The sequence below is a fragment of the Stegodyphus dumicola genome, chromosome 1, assembly GCF_044657685.1.
Source record: "Stegodyphus dumicola isolate Sdum_Otavi_A_Nest chromosome 1, ASM4465768v1".
NCBI classification, from domain to species: domain Eukaryota; kingdom Metazoa; phylum Arthropoda; class Arachnida; order Araneae; family Eresidae; genus Stegodyphus; species Stegodyphus dumicola.
The window spans coordinates 186,228,208-186,252,396 of record NC_140768.1 but is presented as its reverse complement, the minus strand read 5'-3'; the positions used below and the strand labels follow the sequence as shown (position 1 = coordinate 186,252,396).

Genomic DNA, 24,189 nt, shown 5'->3' with positions numbered 1-24,189 from the left:
TTTTTAATGTTAAATTCAGTACTATTATACTTTTTTCCAGTTTTATAGAAAGGGGTTATTTTTTTCCTGAAGTTTAAATGAATCAAAATTAATATCATCTGTTAGATTAATTTAACATAAATGGATTTAAAAAATCACAGTCAAAAGTCGTTAATCCGGACTCGTCAGGACTTCGGCGATTCCGGATTATCGATTTTTCTGGATTATAGATCATCAGTTTAAATCTCATAAGATGGCATGCAGAAATTACAAAATTAAAAATATGAAACCATGTAATTTATGAAATAAAGAACAATTATGATCTAAAGGATATCAAAATTTACAAAAAGAAAAAGCTTAATATTTATTTGTTTACTTTATTAAACATTTCTTTCAATGTAAGTGGTTTAAGTTGCTTTGTTTCATGTGATAATACTTTCTCTTTAATTCTATTAAACAGACATAATTTCTTGTTTAGTTACAAAGTCCCGCTGTTCGAGTCCTATAATTGCTGTGTCGAGAATACCAACTAATTTGTCAATCGAAATTTTTTCGTTTTCAATAACCTCTGGGTCACTTTCTTCATTATCGGAAGCGAATTATAATGACGAGGAACTTGATTTAAATCATATCAAAGACGGAGTACATCGAGATGAAATACTACATTTAGTAAGGAATTATAAGCCAAATAAAATAAAAACATCTGCCATGAAGATAAGGATAGTGCTGACAGATCAACTTCCAATTCATTGCGTGTCGCAGCGTGAAATTGATAAACAGATTTAGGATTTCGAAACATACTTTCACTTTGTATATCCTTTACATATTAGTAAATATATATCGGAAATACTTTCATACTTTCATACTACAAAACATACTTTCGTTTTGTAGATCCTTTGGAAGTTCCAGCATCAGAAATTCTCTTTGACATAATCAAAAGTTCAAGCTTACTTTTATAAAATTGCTCTTACAGTCTGCAAAAAATAATAAGCCGCATCCAATTCAAAGATTAAGGAACAACACAATCTGCAACATTAACTGCATTAGATAATTTTAGCTTAGTTTATACCGTTCGTTACACATTAAACGTGCATGTGCACACACATATTCGCAGCTGTAAAGGTCTTACATGCACTCGTAAACGCCTATGCGCATGCGTGAACGCGACGCATGCGCAGAAAGTTTGTAGCTTTGTGGTCCGGACTATAGATCATTCCGGATTATGGGTGTCCGAATTAACGACTTTTGACTTTATCTTGTTATGATAACAGGCTTCATAATATATTTTTTGTAGCTCTCATTTTACCATTCAAATTTTTTCTCAATGTAGATATGAGCTGAAAATTTGAAATTTAAACTAAATAAAGAAGACAAAGTATTCACATATGTAATGTTACAGTAAAGTTCTGTTTCATGTAAAATTTCTCTCCTGAGCATTGTTGTTTTTTGGAAAATCATATATATTTAAAGTTTAAATAATGGTACAAATCTTCACATGAGATACATACATGTTGTATTCAATGCTGACAGATGTAAATGTATACTGAAGTACATAGAATGCATCTTACCTTGTTCTGATATTTAATTCTCGTATAATATTAATGGATTAAGTTGTTATTAAATAAGTTGTGAATGATCAGCTAAAGCTCTTAAACTATGAAATGCTAAGCTAAGATGAAAGCTGAAATGCTAAAGCTCACATAATTTATAAAATGAATTCCAAGTGAAAACTGGGCATTTTTGAAATAAATATGGTCCAAAAGTGCTCAGTCCTGTATTTATGGCTTTACATTATGACAGTAGAAACACACATATGATTTGTAACAATGCTTCATTGCTTATATGCTATGATGAAAAGCAATACTTTATTTATTATTCTGCCTTCACATGAAATTACATAAAACTCACAGTACAACTATATTACTTTTTCTTTTTTAATGAAATCCTGAGAATTACGCTGCAGTATCAGAATCCTTTACTTTCACACAAAAGACAGACAAAGATCTCTCTATACATGCATTGCAATTGACAATGTGCTTTATTTAATATTGGTAAAATTGTACTCTGTATAGGTTATAAATTTGACTTCATTCCACATAGCACTCAGAATTAGTTCTGAAATACATGATCCTCTCATACAGAAACATTATTGTATATATGCATTCATGATTACTATGGTTTAGAAATTTATTATACCTCATCATTTTTCAACTGAAATTTACCACACAGTTTAAAATTCTATTATGCTTTGAATGAAATGTATTGTTTTCACTTAATTTATAAAATCCTGCTCTGGCATGCTTTAAATTGATAGACAAGAGGAGCAAAAAGAATGTGGAGCCCACAAGTGACTGAGTAGTAAAGTTTTTTAATACTGGTAGGTCTACTTGAGCTTGATTCCAGGCAAATGAGCTGGGTGCATGGACATTTTTGTGGTTTTCTCCATGTGTAACATGGGCAGAGTTGCCAACTCTCCCGATTTTCGACCGCTCTCCCGCCAACCCGATTTACAATATATTTCTCCCGACTTTTTCTTATTCTTAATATTTCTCACGATTTTTATGCAACTTGGCTTAATACTTTGTTATATGAATAAAAAAAGTCCTTTTGGACGTCTGAAAGCAATTGAATTTTCTCTACATTATATCTAAAACAAAACCTTGCGAATCAGATAGCTTCTGCTTTGTGAGTGAGAGCATTATACGTATCCAGAAACGTCATTCTCCAGTTCTCCAATAGGCTTCGAGCTCCACTGCGTGTCAGCTGGCATATATTAGCCAATGAGGACAAAGCAAGTTGTTATTTGGACGTTCTTTTTAGTTATTTCGTTCATTTTGTCCTGAGTTGGGTGAGTACACGTGGAAATAGTTTTAGAAATTATCATCTTTTGTTATGTCTGCGAGAAAGGTGAAATACTCGTGTACGTTTCAAAAATCGTAAACAGTTGACTTTCCTTCCATTATTTCCTCAAGGAAATGTAATAAATTTGCGATGTGTACCGCCTGTCGTTGCGATTTTTCGATTTCGTATGTTGGAAGGGCGGATGTTCTCAAACATGTGCGTACACAAAAACACAAGGATAACATGAGTTGTTTTGAAAAAAACGAAAAATTAAATTTTTCTTCGGAAACAAAGGACCAAAAAGTTATTAATGCAGAATGTCTGTTCTCTGCCTTTTTACTGGAGCACAACCTGCTACTGAATGCATCGGATCACGCTGCAGCTTTATTTAGAAAAATGTTTCCCGATAGTGAAATTGCCAAGAAATACTCAAGGTGCAAGAATCAAAACAGGTGCAATTGTTAAAGAAATGGGTTTGAAAAATAAATCTTCAGTTATTGATTGCATTAAAACAGCTCCGGTCTGCCTCTCTACTGATGGAAGCAATAATACCGATTCAAAACTGTATCCAATTGTTGTTTCTTTTTTTGATCCAGAGTCTTCAGAAATTGAGTGCAGTTTACTTTATGTTCCCACTTTATAAGGACATTTGACAGGCTTTAATATAGCACAGCTAATTATTAAAACTTTAAAAGAAAACTGCAGGCACTCTGGATAATTGCTTAGCACTTGGTGCCGATAATGCACCAGTATTGGTAGGCTTGGAAGGCTGGTGTTGCAGGCATCTTAAGAAAGGAAAATTCAGATTATGAGGTGCACCTGTCACCTCTTAAATTTAGCAGCTGAAAAAGGGGCAACTTCTTTACCAATAAATGTGGATGAACACATTGTTGATATTTATTATTATCTTGAAAGGAGTTCTAAAAGGAAGGAAAAATTAAAACAGTTCTAACAGCTGCATAACAGCAGTTTACAATTAGAAAACTTGGATGAAGTTATAAAATCAGCTACGATTGACACCCAGTGGAGTTTAATTTGAAAACTGAAAGGTGCTGATGGAATTTTAAAATATAGTGAACTGTCTAGAATTGTGTTGGTCATCTTGACAGTTCCCTATAGTAATGCAGAGTGTGAGAGGATCCTCAGTGTTGTTGCGAAAACGAGGACTAAATTTAGATCTAATATTAGAGATGGCACATTAGAAAAACTTTTATCAGCGAAAGCAGGCCTACGAAATCAGGCCTACGTGGCAATTGCTGTGAACACAATGATAAAGTTTCTTTCTTAAAGAAAGCAAAATCTGCCACTGTTTATAACATTTGTACGAAAACTGATTAAAGAGTCTTTTTTTTTTTTTTTTTTTTTCTTCTTAAACGATGCGTGTAGTAAAAATTTTTTTATGTGTAAGGTATTTTGTGTTGCTTGCATTTAAGAATTAGTTACTACTTAAAGTTCATTCATTATTAAAAACTATATTTTTATCATTTAAAAAGTCTTTTTAACATTGTGAAAAATCTCCTGATTTCTTAAAAAAATCTCCTGATTTTTGAGTGTCATAGGTTGGCAAGTATGCATGGGTATAAGCAAAGGCATCCTTCCCATTAGGCAAGACAGCCCTAGCATGCTTTGTCTTTATAAAAAAACCTAAATCTGAAATTTGCTGTTGGCAAGTTTTCAATAAATAAAATATATACAAATAGTCCTTTAATTTATCATCTGTATATCTTTTGTATATAGCCAGCTCTGTGACTGTTGTCAGTTGGCAAAGTATAGGATCTATGATTTTTGTTTTCATTTTAATCAAATCAGTTAATAATAAGCAAATTGATTAATTTAAAAGCAATAAAGATTTTTCATTAATTATTTAAATTAATAATGCATGTAATTAACATAGATTAAAAATGCATTTAATTAATCATATAGCCATACTAATAGTTTTTATGAACACTTGCAGCTTTGTTTTAATTATTTAAAGATGTTTTTATGGGAAATACTATGTAACTGCTACAAAATTTTTTTTTAAATTTTAATAATATTTTACCTTTTAAATTTTTAATAGTAAATTTTTTTAGGTATTAGGCTGCTGTCTGAAATCTTTAGACTGGAGTTTTCTTATCAACATTTTTCCTGTATCACAGTTTTTAAAGTTATACATAAAAGTAGAGAACTGATTCTGTCATCATGCCTAATTTTTGAAAAGTTATATCCAAGAAGTAATTAAATATGGAGTTGTCGCAAAAATTAAAAAAAATTTAAAATAAAATCCTATTTCTTATTTCTTTTGATTATAATAAAAATTACAAGAAATTTCAATTTGTTGTAAGATTAACCACATAAAAATAAACTGTTTTTCTAAATATCCAAATTAACTGCAAGTATAACTGATTTTTGTGATTTGGTTCTACACCTCGTACAGGCCAAATACATATTTATTCTGTTGTAAGTGAGAAGTTTTATTTTTTTGTTTGCTGCTTTTTGATTTCAATGTAGATGAATGATAGGTTAAAAAAGTACATAAAAATGAAATGAAACACAAATTTTTTCTAAAAATTCAATGAAGACATTATATATTTGAAAAATCCTAATAGCCATTCATGTCTCAATCAAGTTTACTAGTTGGCGAGCAGATAAGATACTGACTGCTAGTTATTCAACCAAGTTCAAATCCCAATAAACAAGCTGGCTATGAAGTTATTTTCATGATTTTTCCCATATATAATGCTAACGAGATTGGGTTTCCTTTAGAAATTTTCCCTGCAGTCAGATATATTTAGTATGTGGTCATATTTAGTATGTTGTCATAATGTAATAAATTCAAATCCATCTATTTTAACTAAAATAATCATAAAATGACAACTGAATATAGCAAGAAACATAACATTACAGTACTTGATATACATAACAGTAACAAATAAAACATGTAAAACAGAATAATAAAATTAACTATACTATAGGAATAAATCAGTAACATTATTTAAAAAACTTTTTACCTTTTTATGTTATTTAAGTCAACAAAAATGTATAAATGTGTAACTAAATTAACAGTTTTATTTTATTTTGCCTAGAAAAAAAAAGCTTATTATTATATATATTTTTTAAAATTTTAATGTGTTAAAAAAAAGTATTTTTTATTTTAGATTCTGTCGTGAAGGGATGACATACAAGTCAGCTGGGGTAGATATTGAAAGTGCAGAAGATTTGGTCAACAAAATTAAAAATCTAACTAAACAGACTTTGAGACCTGAGGTCTGTGGGGGTATTGGCGGTTTTGGTGGCATATTTGACCTCAGAGGATCTGGATATAAAGATCCATATTTGGTCTCAAAGTGTGGAGGTATTGGAGAAAAATTGAAGGTGAGATAAAATTTTCTGCTCTTTTCCTTTGAAGAAAAAATAATACTCAGGGAAAAAAGTATGATAAATATGCAAGTTCTCCCCCCCTCACACAAAAAAAAATCAAGCTATCCAATTAACAATTGAAAGCATATATTATTATTATTTTCACTATTTGAAAGAATTGCACCTGTTACTGGTTAAAAATTTCATAATTTTGACAAATTTAAGATCATGCCACATATGATTACTGTAATTAACTAGTTGGGCAATTAAATTTGTTATCTGCTCTTCATCTGGGAAATATGATGCATGCCTTGGATGCAGGTAACTGAATATAGAATACATGTGAGTTTTGTGATCAAGTTGGAAATTTTTTTTTTTTTTTTTTTTTTTTTTTTTTGAAAAATGCAGCACTACTAAATATTTCATTTACATTGCAAATTATAAAAATGATTTCTGGAAACATTTCATTGGCAAAACTTTTTGTATATTTTTTAATATTCTGATTTATTTTGCATTATGTATGTGTTTTGTTTTAAGTATTAATATTATGTATTATGTTTTGCTTTAAGTACTGAAAAACTAAACATTTAATTGCATAATTACCAATGATAATCACCAATCTTGAATCCAGTTTTTCTTTTGGATAAAAACATTTCGTAGGTAATTTAGCTGAAACCTGCATTTAATGATCAGATTGCTTTTTAAAACTGTAAAGAGCATAAATGTATGAAATGATACATAACAGTGTTTGTATGATCCTTAAAAGTCCTTAGTTTTTTTTTTTTTTTTAATGATTTTTGTTCTTAAAATTCCTTTAATTTTTGCAAAAATCTGCAAACAGTCCTTAATTTTTTTCTCATCTGACATTTTCATTTCTTTGCTGTAACTGCTATATGAAGTATGAATTAAGGTTTTGGATGAATATAGGATTCATACCATGCAGTTTATAGCATAGCCATTTCAGACTGATTACTGTATAAGAAATGATTAGCCATTTCAGAACAAAAGCTTGGGGATTTCTGATTGGCTGTTTGTACAATCTTTCAAAAGAAATGTTTTCAACAAAAGTGCCATCTATCTGCTATGAAAAAAAAAAAAAAAAAATTCTTAAACCATCTATCTGCTGTGAAAAAAAAATTCTTAAACTCCTACCATAACTGTACAGTCATACTTTAACAAAAATGTAACCTCCAACAAAGTCAAAGGCCCAACTTCATAAAGGTCGTGCTTCCACCCAATGATATCAAGAAATCTGGAAATTTTTCAAGGATGTGGACAAAAGACGTGAAAAAGGCATTTAAAAAAGAAGAGCATTCTGAAATAATAATAATGATGATGATAAAATTAAATCTATATCTGGAAATTAAGATAATTTAAATCTGAAGAGAGTCATATATTTATGGCAAGTTTTTTTGTCTTCCTGCTCCAGCGCTACTAGGTACAATGTGGACAACTTTTGTCTTTGTGGAGCATTTTTAAGGAATACTAGAGAGTATATTCAGATTTTTAATTATAACAAATGATTACACAGCTTTATTGCATAAACAAAATAAAATTTTATTCCGATTTTTATATTCATACCTATAAAAGAAATGTTTTTTTTTTTTTTTTTTTTTTTTTCAGTTTTACCAAAAAAGTTACACATTAAAACTAAATGAAATGATTTCATGTTTTGTAAAACTTTAATGAATTTTTGATTAACAAACTCAAGGATTTCAAAGCGAGCAATGGCAACGTTGTACAGAAAAAACATTTTTATCTCCAGCGCGTGAGACTCTGTATCGGAAACTCTAAAGATATGCTTAATTTAAAACTATTTTGCGATATTGCTCTTGAACTGAATTTTGTTGTTTAAGGGCAAAGAACGTGATATTTAATAAATAAAGGTTACAGAAAAAATGTTAAAAAAATGCCCCTTTGGACGTAATTTAAAATCTGAAACTTTTCAGATTTTCTTTTCTTTTATTATTATTATTGTAATTTTTTTCAAAAATATTCTGATTTTTGTTGGTATGTAGTTGGCAACTATTTTAATGGCTTAAATTCCAGATAAAGTGAGTGACAAAATGCAAATTGTAAGAATGGTATGAACATAGAATAGACATATTTTGCAGGAAGATTGTGATGAGGTTTCCATGTTGTTTGGAGAATTCTTGGAAAAAGCTATGAAAAAAAGTTATCTGAATTTTTTACAATACTTCCTTATTATTAAGGTCTTCATTATTTAAATAGCACTGAGGACCCTCTTGTTAACAGATCATACCTAACCAACAATCCTACTGAGAGCTATTCTTAGGAGGAGCAGATTATTAACATCAGTAGTTAGACTGTTTGGCAATGGTTTATAAAGAGTGTATTGCTGCTTTTTGTGCATAGTAACAAAAAAGGCCATTTAAAATAATGAGAGCCTGTAATAATAATGATGTACCTTTTCTCCTTTTGAACCCAAACTTTCTCTTAATGCATTTATCTTCCTTTTATTTTATCTTTCTTTATTTTTGTGAGTTTCATTATTGAAAAGTGTGAATAATGGCAGAAATAATTCTTATCTTCCCATATGGTCAGTCATCTCTAATCTCTAGAAAGGAATTTCTCTGTTAATAAAGATATTGAAAATTTATAATTTAAAAGATTCATCTTGTATATCTGAATATGCATTATACCATTTTATAAAATTTTCTGAAATTATTCTCAATATTGAAATTATTAAAGACTAGCAACTTCTGCTTGATCTAAAAACTTGCGATGTTTTAGAGTTAAAAATTTTCTAATTCATAAAATTCAGAGATGAAAAGAAAAATCATTTAGATATTGATTACATAGAGCAAAAGGAAGTTCGTCAGATCAATATTGTTGAAAATATTAAAAAATTAACATATACATTAGCTGGTGATGGTGAGATCAATAAAACATTTATTCATTTATGAAAGTAAATGATTTTAGAAATGTAACTAAAGAAAAAGAAATATGAATAAGTTAAAATATCTGAAAATTTTTCAGGTTAAAAAAGGCACAAATATTATGCAGTATTATGGACATTTGTACCTTTTAATGCATGATTGTTTTAATATCTTTTAAAAATAATAATCTGTGTAATTATCTGTTAATTAAAACTGCAAAATTTCTTTAGATTGTGATTTTTGATAATTTTTTAATGAATAATTAAAAAAAGAAAAGAGTTCCTTAGTTACCTTATAAATCTTCATTATAAATTTGGGGGATTGTTTCAGGAGTAAAGTATTTGAAAATTTGTAGAGAGAGTTAATTTTATTTTCAAACTGTTGTTTAAAATGGCCAGACTCTTGCATGCATTTGTCAGGAATGGCCAAAAGCCATTGCTCATATAGCCATTTCATTACTAAGAATATTTCCCAAGGGGTGATTGAATTACACTTGCAATAAAGGGTAAGTTCTGGCTTAATTTTGATGGAGAACACCCCATCCTCTTCTCCTGTCATGAACCCCTTGAGACTTTTGGCTCGAAAGTATTTTTAGTGATTCCATTGTATACACGTATATCTATGCCTTCTCTGACCAAGACTATAGCAGTCAGCTGCTCTACAATGAAGCCACCACAGTGGTTGTTTTAGACTTGTTTTTATAACTATATTAAATATTAGATTGTATTTAAAAATAAAGCATTCTCCATACTACTGTTTTATTCTTAGAATGGTACTGCAAGATTGGAAGTGACTGCATAGATAATTTCTTTCATTTATTCAATTCTATTAAAAGGCAGGCTGATAGATCTGTACTTTGGGGCCGGGGGGGGGTGGAGTCCTTAAAAATCTTTAAAAGTCCTTTATTTCCATTTAAAGCAATGTGTATAAACTTTGTATAATAGCCTTATTATGGGATTAAAATTTTCTAGATATCTTGTTTAATATGTGTATATGTAAAACCTGATATCTGAATTGCCTGTTAAGCTGCATTGCTATAAGTGTACAGTGTAAAAGATTTCCTCGTATCCAGCAGATATATTTTGAAATGACTCAATTTTTTTAGTGTAAGATTATTTTTAAAAATGTAATATTATGCAACTGATTTAATGGAATCTAAATAATAATGATGATATATGCCTTTATTTCTGTAAGTGTCAATATATATGTAGAATATACAAAAGTGAAAGAGTTAAAAAAATTTTAAAATGATATTTTTATGCACTGTATATGTTTAAAATTTGCTAATATGGTGTATTCTATTATTAATTTTGATTTTTCAATATTCCTTTAGGTTGCTCAAGAATGCAAAAAATATGAAACTGTAGGATTTGACTTAGTTGCTAATTCTGTTAATGAAATCCTTTGTCATGCAGCTGAACCTCTGTTCTTCTTAGACACCTATACTTCAGGAAAACTTGAAGTTGATGTTGCAGCTCAGGTGATTTCTGGTATTGCAAAAGGCTGCAAAGAAGCTAACTGTGCTCTGATCGGTGAGTATTTATAGAGTTTATTAAAGATGTTTAGAAAAATGAAAACTGAACTATTATTAGATACTACCTAAAATGTAAGATGTATTTTTTAAGTGCTTCATTTTAAGCAATTTAGTGCAAACATTGCACAAGAGTTCCTAGCTCTATGACAGGCTTCATAAACTCATCATAAGTTTAAAATGCATCTAATATATCTAATCGGTAGAAGTTATAGATAGACAGTTTCCTATAGCATGTTCATGAGACTCTTATGTAAGCATATAATAGAATAAATTGATTTAATACAAAGCCTATTTTAAGAAAGATTTTAGTGAATTATGCTCTTTATACTATAATTTTGTGTGTTTTGAGTGCTCATTCTGTATATTTATAACTGAAATTATGCATAGTTTAAGAATAGTTAAAGTATTGATCATAAATTAATTCTTAAATAGTAGTGATGCTAAACAAAATCACTCCACCAGCTGCTTTAATTGTCATTCCTTTCCAATGACAATTAAAGCAGCTGGTGGAGTGTTGATTGTTACTGGTGATTTAGCAGGCTATTTAAAAAGATATCAAGTTCGTAATATATAATTTGTTTCTTTTCCTTGCTATATATTTATAGCAAGCAGGGGCATTTTTTATCTGTATGTTACTGTCCTTGCTTGTACATATATTGTATTTAACACATATTGCTTGCCCAGAGAATGACCATAATGCATACTATGATTTCTTTTGAATGTTTAGCATTGTCCCACTTTCATAAAATTAAAAAATCAGAGTTAGTTGGAAACCTTGAACCATTGTTATTAGAACATATAGTAAATTCATTAGGTTTTCATAATAAGAACATATAGTAAATTCACTAGGTTTTCATAATGAATAACAAAATAATTAAAAACAGGTAAAACTTTTACAGTTTAAAATATTAAAACAGTTTAAATATATTGGTAAAGCACATCTCTTTGTTATAAAAAACTGATATACATGCTGCAGGATATGGAAAACACTCATATCCAATTTCATTTAATGAGCAAGAAACACTATCAAAGCTTGAGTTAATCAGTATAGGTTTTAAATGATCCAATTTCAAACTTAATCTCGAGTAAAAGGAGTTAAAAAAATGAACAGAAAGTTTTTTGTTATTGCAAAAAGCATATTTGAAAAATATAGAAGTACTGAAAATTATCATAGGTCAACAATTTTAAAAATGTAATACATGGATGTAATAAAGCACACACCTTTTTCATATCAGAACAAAACTTATATAGGAGTTTCATATTATAAAAAGATATAAAGCCAGTATTGTGGTTATATTTGGCTGTCATTAAAGATTTATAGCTAAATTATTATTTAGCTTTTTTTGGTTATTAAAATTTGATTTTCATTCTTTTAACTTTAAATTGATGATTTGAATAACAAAATGCATTTATTTTTGTTTTCATCTCTCATTTATTATATGGTCATGGTATTTTTTCTCTCTTCTGCTATAAACTCAAGGTGGTGAAACTGCAGAAATGCCTGGAATGTATGCATATGGAGATTTTGATTTGACTGCATTTGCCAGAGGAGCTGTAGAAAAGTCTGAAATCCTACCAAGGAAAGATATTTCTAATGGTGATGTTGTTATTGGCCTTCCTTCTTCCAGTATAAATTCTAGTGCTTTTAATATAATTAGGAAACTGGTGAAGAAATTAGGACTTACTTATAACAGTCCAGCACCATTTGATTCAAACCAAACATTAGAAGAAATTCTATTGGCTCCTAGTGAAATATATGTAAAATCAGTTTTACCTCTAATGAGGCATAAATTTGTAAAAGCAGCAGCATTTATAAATGATGGTGGTTTGGTTGGAAATATCAAGAAAATTTTACCTCCTTCAAGCAAAATAGTACTGGATGCAACCAAACTGGATATGCCACCTGTTTTCGATTGGATTGCCTCAAGTGGAAACTTTTCACAGCAAGAAATGTTTGAAATTTTTAACTGCAATATTGGTATGATACTAATTGTCGCAAAAGATGTCATGAATGAAGTTTATCAACAGCTGAAGACAAGTAAAAAATCTGCTGTTTGCCTTGGATCACTTCAGTCATCTAAAAAAAGTAATTTCACAATTTTTTTCCTTGCTTTATTTGCTATCTTAATTTACAGTCAATATTAAAATATTTAGGTCAAGATATTTTTCAGAATGAATATATTTGCAAATTATTGATTATTATAAAGTTTTACTCATGTTTTTATGCAACAAAATTTGTTAAATTATTTTTTTTAATATTTATCACTTATCAGGATGTATAAAAAAGACATCTGCAGGATTTATTTACTTAAATATCAATCTTGAATATGTACTTCCTATTACTAAGTTTGTAACATGCAAGTATAAATAAGCTAGAGAATTTTATTATAAATGATGTATCACTAGATTTATATTATGTAGCTTAATATCATTTCCTCCTCCCTCTCAATTTTCAAGTGATACAATTCTGAAAGAGGAGAGAATATGCAAATATACAATATATATTTTACTGAAGTGTTTAAACATCATAATAATTAGTTTGGTAGTTGTTGGTTGCTTAGATAAATTTATTCATAGCTTTTCACATCATCTTTATAAATATGCAGATTTCATTATTAGGTGAGAAAAAGGTTGAAATAATAAATTCAAGCTTTGATGATAAGAAAAGTGTGCAGAAAAAGAGAGTTGGTGTCCTGTCTTCGGGCAGAGGTATGTATGTGTATATATATATATATTTAAATTCGATAGATATATACAATAGAACTAATTTATCCATACATTAGAGAGTCAGTTCTCCAGTTATCTGAATCGGCTGGTCTTCTTCCTAGGCTAAGTAAAACTAATCTCGTAATTTTTTCCATGTTTTTAAAATTTTCATAATACAAAAATATAATTCATATTAATATTAAAAGATAGTATTGCACAATACATATTTTTGTGTGAAGTTATTAAATTAGATGAGTGCATGAAACATGTAGATAAAAGTATATACATTGGCCTGTAGTTTTGCTTGCTGTCCAAAATAATAAAGATTTTTCTTTGCTTTTTCCTTCAAAGTGCAATTCGGGCCTCAAAGGTCAAGAAAGCAGAAAAGTGCGCTGCAGGCTGTGGTCCACTAGGGTTGTTGCATCACTAAGTTTAGTTTTTTTCCCATCAAAGTCATAAATTTATTCCAAATTATTAACACAAAAATTTATGTTAGCTATTATACTGACTTTTGTATTTTATATAGGCAGATATTTAAGTTTTAGTTGAATAAAATCAGTTCTGCATTTTTCATTACACACACACACACACACACACAAAAAAAAATTTTGTTCAGTTCTTTTTAGAACTATAAAAACAAGAGCAATTTTATATATTTAGGCCCTTTGAAAATAAAAATTAATATCATTACTTCATTTTAATTGAAGTGGGATAGGTTATTTATTAAACAAAAAATAATTTTGCTGCTCTGTTAGCATGGTGATAGGGTAGCCAGTTGTTATATCTTTGAACCTGGACTCAAATCCTGGATAAAGCATGGCTGTTCGGAAATGTATAATTTGCAGACTGAGGACACTGAAAATACTGTTAGGCTGAAAGTCTGTTCAAGAGGTTGATGAAAAAAGAAATAGGGATGAGAGAACCTTGAATTCATCCTCCAAGAAGGATTTTACTTCAAAAATAGGATGGAACTGGGCAAACTTCAGTTGTTACCTATAAAGTTACGAAGGCATAAGGCAATAACAGACACAACCCTTATGGTGATAAATTTTAACATAGACAATAAGTTTTGGAGCTAGATGTGATGCCAAGTCTGTTAGCAAGGGAGATTATCACAGCACACACACATAAATATTTCATAATTTCATTTTGTTGAGAAAAATATTTTTTATTTGCTTCATAGAAAAACTATATTCATAGAATTATATTACTGTAAACATGGATTATTTACCTCTCCCCTCTTAAAAAAAGACAATTTAATTAATAGAAATTTTTGGAACATCCAGTTGGGCTTGATCCTAATTAATTTTGCTGTTAGCATATAAGTGTGTGTGTATGTACGAATGTGTGTTACAAGTAGGAATAGTGAAACATTTAAATAGTTATTTGAAGTTATAGGCAATGCCATCTATTTTTGAAAAATGCCTTTCTGGAGTTGGCAAGAACAAGAGTTTACTAAAACTGTAATAATCAATCGAGTTGGTATTTTTATGTGATCATGAACAGTAAAACATTTGTACTAATTTAAGTGGTTGTTTGCTGCATCAAAGCATTAATCAATTCTATTAATAATAAATAGATGTCAAACATTCTATACATATCTATATTCCTGTCCTGAGCCATTCATATTATACATTAGTTTCTGTATTTATTATTTTATAGTTACAAGTAATATAATGAAAACCTTTTACTATTATTTATTTTTGTTTATTAGCTTAGAGATTTTTTTTAATTATTGTCATTCTTGTTCATGATTCTATTGCTTATAAGATTTCTTAAAAAATATATATATATATATACATACAATGCTGGCCATTAAAACTGCAATACCATGAAGGAAAGCAAATACAAAAAAAAAAGATATTTATTGCAAGTAGCATTTTGGAGGTTTACAGGGGTACAAAATTAGTAGAAACAGCTGCCACCCTTGGCAGTTAAGATGGCCCTTACCCCATTACGCATGGAATCAAACTGGGCTTGGATGGCAAAAATCGGCAACTCATTCCATGTCGCTTCAAGTCTAGGCCACACTTCATCAACCATGTTAGCTAGAGTGGGGTGGCGAGCCAGTCTATCAGCAACCCATGACCAGATGTTTACAATGGGTGGCAGACCTGAAGACCATGCAGGCCAGGGCAGCAATCGAATACCCTGTGTATTAATTTATGTGGTCTGATGTCTGCTAGGCATTCAAACTGACCCTGTGTATTAAGGAAAATCAAAACACGACATGCAACATATGGTCTTGCATTATCTTGTTAATACATGGCATTGGACGGCCTCGAAGATTGTTTGTGCCCTCGAAGGGCACAACCACTGAACATAAGAGTCAGAAATGTACCCATCTGCATTCAAATTACTGTCAATTCAAGTTAGTGATGTGCATGTCGTATACCCAATGCCTGCCCAAACCATCACAGGTGCAGGGCCCCTATGCCGATATTGAATGCAAGCAGGCGACTTGTGGTCTCCTCAGACACTCCAGACACATATATGGCCATCAGAATACTGTACATAGAACCGGGACTCATTTAAAAAGGCAACATTGGGCCACTCCTGTACAAAGCTTTGTTGTTTGGTGCACCAGTCTCAATCTCTCTCTATGCTGCATTGTTAAGGGAAAACGAAGGAATGGTCACCTTGCTGATAGTCCACACTGCTGCTAATTTTCTGATTAATGGTCCGTGATGTGGTTGTACGGTTTTGCAGGGCTGACCTCACAATATGTCTGTCCTCTCTGGTGTTAGTCATAGGAGGGCATTGAGATCCTGCATGCCATTGATCTTCAGCAATCCATTGATTCCATATTCGCATGACATTAGTTGAATGTCGACCAGTGCGACCGCCGATATCACAGAATGATAATCTACACTTTCTATATTGAATTTTGAAACTTGCTGATAAGCATTTTCTCTTCTTATTCGAGGCATAACACGATATTCTGAGCAAACTCTAACCTTACAAAGCACTTTCCGAATAAGAAATTCACTGCACAACTTTTCTTTTATGCAGTGCTTCAGATGTTGTTCTGCACCATCTAAATGCGCTGAAAGACTAATTATTTGCATATCCCAACTTAGTCCTTTAATGTGATTTTGATGTTCATCAGATCATTCCTTCCTGGTGTTATAATTTTAATGGCCAGGAGTGTACATATATATGTACATGCATATATACATACATAGGTCTACTATTTTATTACATATACTATTATTTTACAAGACAATACTGATTTACAAGATAGTATTTTTTAATTGCAGGCACAAATTTGGAAGCTCTTATTGATTACTCACAAAATTCACATAACTTAAGTACTACCGAGATCAGTGTTATAATATCCGATACTGAATCCGAAGTTTTCGAACAGATGAAGGCAAAAGTACCAACCAAAGTATTTATTTTTATTATTATTATTGTCTTTTATATCGTATATAACTGTAATTTTATTTCATTAACACCAGAGAATTGCACAAATCCGACATATGATAATTAGTATTTCCTGCAGTTTTCTGAATTTCCCCTAATTTTTTTTTTTATTTTATAACTAATAAATACTGAAATTTGGAATAATTTTAACATAAAAACTATTTACTGATTTATTCTTTTTTCGAAGCTTTCTGATTATTTGCCCTCTTACTGAAAAGTCATGAAAAAATATTCTTTGAGCAAATCAGTATGTCATCAAAATAGTTACATGGCAACCCACAAACATTGCTAAAAAGTATTTATGTGGCAGCCCAGGTATTCATGTAGCAGATGTCTGTTTTCTCAGGTGTGCACTGTCAAGTTTGTGCAAGTCTGTTTTTTTTTTTTTTTTTTTTTTTTTTTTTTTTTTTTTAGACATATACCGACAAGTGGAAACAGATCACTGTGTATATTGGTAGAAGAGCAGCACAAAAAGGAAGGATTTTTCTTAAAAAGATAATTGTTTTATTACTGATGCTTCTTCCTTTTTAAAATTTTATATTGATGATTGATTCCTCTTGAGTGGAATTCTTAGCAAAATTTTCAAAGATGTTCAAGAAAAAACATAACCAATTCTTATGATATAACCTTACTTATTCCTCTCACCACTTCAGTTTGAAATATTTATTGCAAATTTAGAGAGCAACTTCAAATAAAATTTAAAAAAATAACAATTTTTAGCAATTAATGGATATAAGAGCATCTGGTATTGATTCTATAGTTGGCCTTTCAAATACATTCATTAAGCATTTCTGCAAAAGTGTTACATGTAAATCAACAATTAATTCATATTTTATTAATTAGAACTTTTGCTGTATGTGGACCATATGATAAAAATGTAAAACTTGTTTTTAAAGAATTTATTCTTTCAAATAGTATTAAAACTGTCTTAATAAAATTATCTATCTTATTTTTAGAAACTTTATATGTCTAAGATGCCACATTTTTTTTAAACATATAAGATTTTGTAGTAACAGAAATTAAATTTTCACATTTTAACACATTGTTAAAATTTTAATCATAATAAAATACTTGTTTGCTTTTTGTTTCTTCTGATTTTGTTTTACTTTCATTTGTTTTAATGCAAAAGATACTATCAAAGAGATAGATACAAGTACATAAATTGTGTTACAAAAAGTGATCTGATCATGCAGTTATTATTAAAATCATCTAAAATCTAGCCCATGTGAATCTCAATTATAACCAAGGAAAAAAATTCCACACGAAAGTAATCTTCCAAAATAGTTCAAAAGTAAAAGGAAATGAATTCGTGACAAAAATAAAGTAAAATGGATTCATAAAATGGGCAGTTTCAGCAAAGAAAGGAAATTTAAGCTTCTAATGCTTAAATGAATAAATAAATAAAAAATGTAGCATTATAAATTCTGACTTTACTTTTTAATTTGTGAATCAATTAATATTAATTATATTTCTCGTAATATTGTATTATAGAACTAGTGCATATATTCCTGTACTAATTAATAATGTTCAAATCTCTGACATTAATCCTTCATTGCTGTTCATTACAAATCCTATATTTATCTTGTTTTCTTTTTTAATTAAATATATTCTTTATACTGTATATCTTTATATATACCATACAAAACTTTATACTGTGTATGGTATATTTCAAAATAGTCTCTTTGTAGCTGTTAGAATATCCATTATCATAATATAGATTGTAATTCTATATAAAAAATCCTTTTAATATCTGGAAATGAAATATTAGTTTTCTCATCATCATCATCATATATATATAATTAAGAATATTTAAAAAAAATTGCATTAACATTAATCAAATGTATTATCATTTTAATTAATCTTTTTATTAAAATTCATCTTTTTGTTGAATTTCTTATAAGTGAAATAGATCTTTCTTAAGATTACATTTAAGATTTATATCATTTCAAGGGATCGGTATTAAATTTGTGAATAAATTCATTATCATATTACTTTCCAAAATATGAATTGTTTTTCATATAAAGAAATTTGTATTGAAGTCATTTCATAATTTTCATAAAGACTTATTTAAATTGAGGAATGCTTCATTCATTGTTACAAACTATATTGAATGTTTGCTATTCAATTATTGGACTTGTACAATATTTGCATTTTTTTGTATATGATTCTATCTGTGAAGTGGTTAAGATTATTGGTATTGTTGATTCTTTCTCAATAAAGAAGGCAGTTGAAACATTCATTATTTAAACATGTCAGTGGTCACCAGTATTTTTAAAACTATTGAAATAGTTTTGATTAAATTGTGTAAGACAGAAAATCTGAAATTTTATGAGTTAAACATAGAAGTAATTAAAATTTTATAATGCACTTCATTTAACAATTTTCAAAACTATAGTTATTACATGAAATGCAGACAATATAAGCAAACAAAAATGGACTTTCAATGTATATTCAAATTTAATGTGTTTTAATTTATAGTAGCAGTAATTCAACTCACTTTCCTAGGTGATGAACAGTAGCAACTACAAAACTGCTGAGGATTTTGATATGGCAATCCATGAAGCTCTGAACAGCTACAATGTAGATATTGTATGCCTGGATGATTTTTCAAGAAACATAACTGGTAAATTATTTAACCATTATTTGTATGAAAATTTTGCTTTGATTTTTCCAAGATTTTCTTGATAAATTTTAATTATTATCTTTATGAAGTAGTAAGCAGTGCTTGACCATTTAAGTTCCAGCATTTTTTTAAACTATACAATGTAATTTGTGCTATTAACAATAAAGGTATTATATGTGTTGTTAACTATAGATATTTTTATTATCCAGGATATTTCACAATTCTCCTTTGCAACTATAATTTAGCTTGACTTGCTGTAAGCCCTGCATTTTTTTTTTTTTTTTTTTTTTACGTAGATTCATTTGTGGAATTATGGAGAGGAAAAATCTTGAATGTTCATCCTTCTCTGTTGCCAGCATTCAAGTGTGCAAATGCTCATGAAGAAGTTTTAAATTTAGGAGCAAGGATAACTGGATGCACTGTCTATGTAGTAGAGGTAATTATAATACTGAATAATAATTTCTGTAATATATATAGTATATGATTCATATATTATATATCATATAGTATATAATAGTAGTAGTTTATATAATATATAATTTATGTAATATACACAATTTTTAGACTGAATAATATTTTTATAAGAATATATATATGCTTTTACAGTAATGTATAAATATAAATTTGTACATTAATTTTAAATATTTACTGTTGTATAATGTTATCAAAATTTCTGCATAATTATTTTGTTTATTACTGGCACTCTTGTATGGATATCTGTAAAGACTGCCCTGAACAACAAATTTTAAACTTTTCTTTTATCCTTAAAGGTTAATATTTCTTTATGAAATTTATGCTACTTTAGATAAAAATGAAAGTGAAAATGGAAAATTAGTTAAAGTTCTCAGCATAATTTAAATTTTAGAACTTATTTGTTTGCTTTGGGGATGTTTCAGGTCTAAATTTTGTAGTCAAGTCACCGTGGCATTTCAGCCAGCATATCTGCATCTCTATCAATATTCTAATGCATTATAAAAATTACTTTTCATGGAAATCATAATGATTAAAAAGGAATAAGAATATATAATATATTTATGTATATTATTTATGAAATCAGTTGCACTAAAACTAACATTTGTGACAGGGATAAACTATGCATTCTGTGAACACAGTAGTAGTATATCTCTATGGATTTTTAAAACTAGAATTAATAAACAACTTTAAAATATAAATCATTTCTGTAGTTAAAAGTTTTGCAGTTAAAAAGCATGCTTGTTGTAGACATATTTGATATCAGCTGCATGCATTTAATTTAAATAGTGTAAGGTGAATAATGTTTTTTTACTTGTAGTTAAAATTTTAATCTGAAATTATGCCTTTTTAACAAAATTTTTAAATGCATATTTAATCTTAGAATATTTTAGTTATAGTAAAATAAGAAATATAAATATAGAAAATAATTAATTACAATTAATTTATTTATAAATTAAGAACAGTTTTTGTTAATGTAGTTGAAAGTGTTTTTAATTTAATAACACTTTTTTTTTCCATCAGATATATGTTTGATTTATTTTTTAGCCTGAAGGGAAAATTGGAGAAATTATAGATCAAGCTGCTGTGTGTTTAGAAGCTCATGAAACAGTTGAAACTTTAAAAAAGAAAGTTACTCAGCTTCAATATTGTATTTATCCTAAAGCTGTAGAACTTTTTGCACGTAAAATCATTGCATCAGGTTCAAACATAGAACAGTATGTATTATTTTAATAGTGGTAACTAATTTTAATATTAAAATATTGTAAAATTTTTTTACCTCCTGAAAATCAGATACTACTAGCTTTTTGTAGTTATTCTGAAACAATCTATTAAATATTTTTAAAATGCATTGAAACTCCAAATATCAGATCAACTGAGACAACAACTCTTCCAGATATTTAAAAAAAAAAAAAAAAAAAAGCTTTGAATGCTTCCCTTTTCCTGTACTTATTTTTGCATTACAGAAAAGTCTCGCTATCTGGCATCCAAAAAACCGGAATATTTCAGAATTTTTAGAGAAAAATTTAGTAAATGAGAGATTTCTAATGCAATTATAGAACTCTTAATATTATTAACATATATGCATTGTGCCAAACAGTTTGATTTAACTTAATGGATAAGCATGATGTCACAACACAACTATAAGATGTTCGTTATGTAATCCAATTACTTTTTGATAAGCCAATTTAGTTTCTGTAAAGAAGGATATAAGTTTTATGTTTTCCTCACATTTTCAAAAAAAATATTAATATCTGAGACTGCACGAAGTGGAGTATTTTCAAAGCTGCAGGATCCAGCATCAAAATAAGTCATGACATGCAACTTTGACAATAGATGAATAATGGCAATGTAATGTGAAAAATTATAAGCGATTTAAATTTTTTATATACTGTGTGTGTATATATATACTTTTATCTATATATTATCTAACTAGAAAAAGAACGATCTTTTTGTTTATATGTCTGCTGGAATCATAGCAGGATTTATGTATAAACTACACAAGCTATAGCTTAGGGCCTCCACTTTCTTGGCCCCTCCCCCCAAAAAAATAAAATATAGTACAACTTATAAAGAGCCCCATATCTCAAATAACTTAGGGCCTTATCAAGTCTAAATCCGGCTCTGGCCGAAATGATTGGTGACATCTCTGCGAACTTTCATGTTTACTTTAATGACTGAATTTTTTTTTTTTTTTAAATTTTGTATAATTTTAAATGTAGACTTTGATATTCAAGTTAGTAACAAATAACTTGTTTTTATAATTTTAGAGCAGAAATTTTGCATTGATTTGGTTTTTCTAACATGAATTCCATTTTTTCTACACTCATCTACCCAGAATTTTCACATAACCGAAATTCGGCATACTCCAAGCTTAGTCTAGCTTTTTTAAAAAAAGTTAATTTTGTTTTTGACCTTGTAAAGTTAACATTACTGAAAAATTAATATTTTTTCATGAAGCAAAATAAGAAACATTTTTCCCCCAGCAAAATTAAAGAGCAGAAACATTATTATTTAGCCTAAATATATAACCCATTCTTCTTTCAATTAAAATAAAATAACAAAATTAATTTTTACTTGTGTAAATTCTAAAGCTAAAAATAATTTTGTTTCCATTCTTACCATAATCATATGAAATAGACTTTCCTTCCCATATAGTGAAATGTATAACTTATTTTTGGTCAAGTAAAGTTAAACAAAGCCATTATTTTTATTAATTAAAACATTTAACAATTTAATGCATATTATTAATTTTTTCAAAAATTACTCTGTAGTTATGCTGTATATTATAGGGCAAAAATTCCTTGTGTGAAGAGGAAATTAACATACCACATTTTTTAGTCTTAAAAAAAAAAAAAAAAGAAGAAGAAGAAGAAGAAGCTTACTATTACTAAGAAATTGTGTTGCAATGCATATGGTATATAAAGTATTATATACTGTTTGATATATCATATACATTTATTTAAATTAATTTAATAATGGCTTAAAAATTTGTATACTGAACTCGATATATTTTATATTACTTAATAATTTTTATATCACTTCTTAAATCAACAGAAAAATTAAAAACATGCAAATAAATTAACATTAAGTTTTATTTCACTTGGCCTAGAAGGATAATTAGTGACATAGATAAGAAAGTTTCAGGTAATTGGACAACTACTTCATTCACATTTCTTTTTTTTTTTCTTCTTAGGTTAGATGATGATATCTCAGATCTTTCCCTTTTTCTTCTTAGGTTAGATGATGATATCTCAGATCTTTCCCTTATGCACTTGAAATCACCAAATGATTTTGATCTACAGGCACAAATATCTATCCTCATGAAAAGCACAGAACGGCATGGATCATGCAAAACTGCATCTGTTTGTGGCATATTTAATTTAAAAGATTCAGGCTATCAGTTGCCTTATTTAGTATCAGGAACAGATGGTATTGGCACAAAATTAAAGGTAATTTACTATTAATTAGTTTACCTTAAATATAAATGTAAATTTAAAAAAATTCTTAGATATAATATACAGTACAAAGTCTGTAATCCGGACTCGTCGAGACTTCAGCGATTCCGGATTATAGATCATCAATTTAAATCTGGTAAGATGGCATGCAGAAATTATACAATTAAAAATATGAAACCGTAATGTATGAAATAAAAGAGCATTTATGATTTAAAGGGTATCAAAATTTACAAAAAAAAGAGCTTAATATTTATTTGTTTACTTTATTAAACATTTCTATCAATTCAAGTTGTTTAAGTTGCTTCATTTTTTTGTGCTAATACTTTCTCTTTAATTCTATAAACAGACATAATTTGTTGTTCAGTTACAAAGTTCCGCTGTTCAAGTCCTGTAATTGCTGTGTTGAGAATACCGACTAACTTGTCAATCGGAATTTTTTCGTCTTCAATAACCTCTCTGTTACTTTATTCACTATCGGAAGCGTGAGGGTAAACGCTTTAACACACATGCGTAAGTTTGTGCCTTTGATGTCCGGATTATAGATCATTCTGAATAATGGAAGTCCAGATTACGGACTTTATACTGTAGTACTTTATGGATCTAATTTTGTTATATGTTGAGCTAATATATGAATACATTAACTGAGAACACTTAACAAAAACCAGAACTATCATTTTATGCATGGTAAACAGTGTGTATTTATGTGCTTTTATATTAAGAGTAAAATCTTGTTTAGATAATTTGTTTGAAAATAGTAAAAAAAAAACTTCTGCTGAATACATGTGCTTCCTACCTATCTTAAAGGGAAAATAACTGTAACTGTGTATTTTATGTATAGAAATTTTGATGGTGAATAAAGGCAATCAGTAATGACTTTTTTTACATGTTTTGTTTTTAATGAGTTATCATGGA

General features: G+C 28.8%; 1 protein-coding gene across 7 annotated transcripts in view; it reads left to right on the top strand.

Moving 5' to 3' along the window:
* Positions 1 to 24,189, top strand: part of Gart (trifunctional purine biosynthetic protein adenosine-3 Gart) — a 117,187-nt gene that overhangs the window by 52,255 nt on the left and 40,743 nt on the right. For 6 of the 7 annotated variants that reach the window (XR_015043043.1, XM_085823795.1, XM_085823778.1 and 3 more), the window contains 9 exons: positions 5,958 to 6,174; positions 10,393 to 10,591; positions 12,074 to 12,679; positions 13,213 to 13,302; positions 16,560 to 16,690; positions 19,231 to 19,348; positions 19,645 to 19,784; positions 20,867 to 21,036; positions 23,016 to 23,271. Coding sequence is in view for 6 of the 7 variants with exons in the window: in XM_085823795.1 (XP_085679921.1) it covers positions 5,958 to 6,174; positions 10,393 to 10,591; positions 12,074 to 12,679; positions 13,213 to 13,302; positions 16,560 to 16,690; positions 19,231 to 19,348; positions 19,645 to 19,784; positions 20,867 to 21,036; positions 23,016 to 23,271 (1,927 nt within the window). In the remaining variant the exon portion in view is untranslated. The remainder of the gene's footprint in view (positions 1 to 5,957; positions 6,175 to 10,392; positions 10,592 to 12,073; positions 12,680 to 13,212; positions 13,303 to 16,559; positions 16,691 to 19,230; positions 19,349 to 19,644; positions 19,785 to 20,866; positions 21,037 to 23,015; positions 23,272 to 24,189) is intronic. The other variant, XM_085823787.1, reaches the window with a different exon arrangement.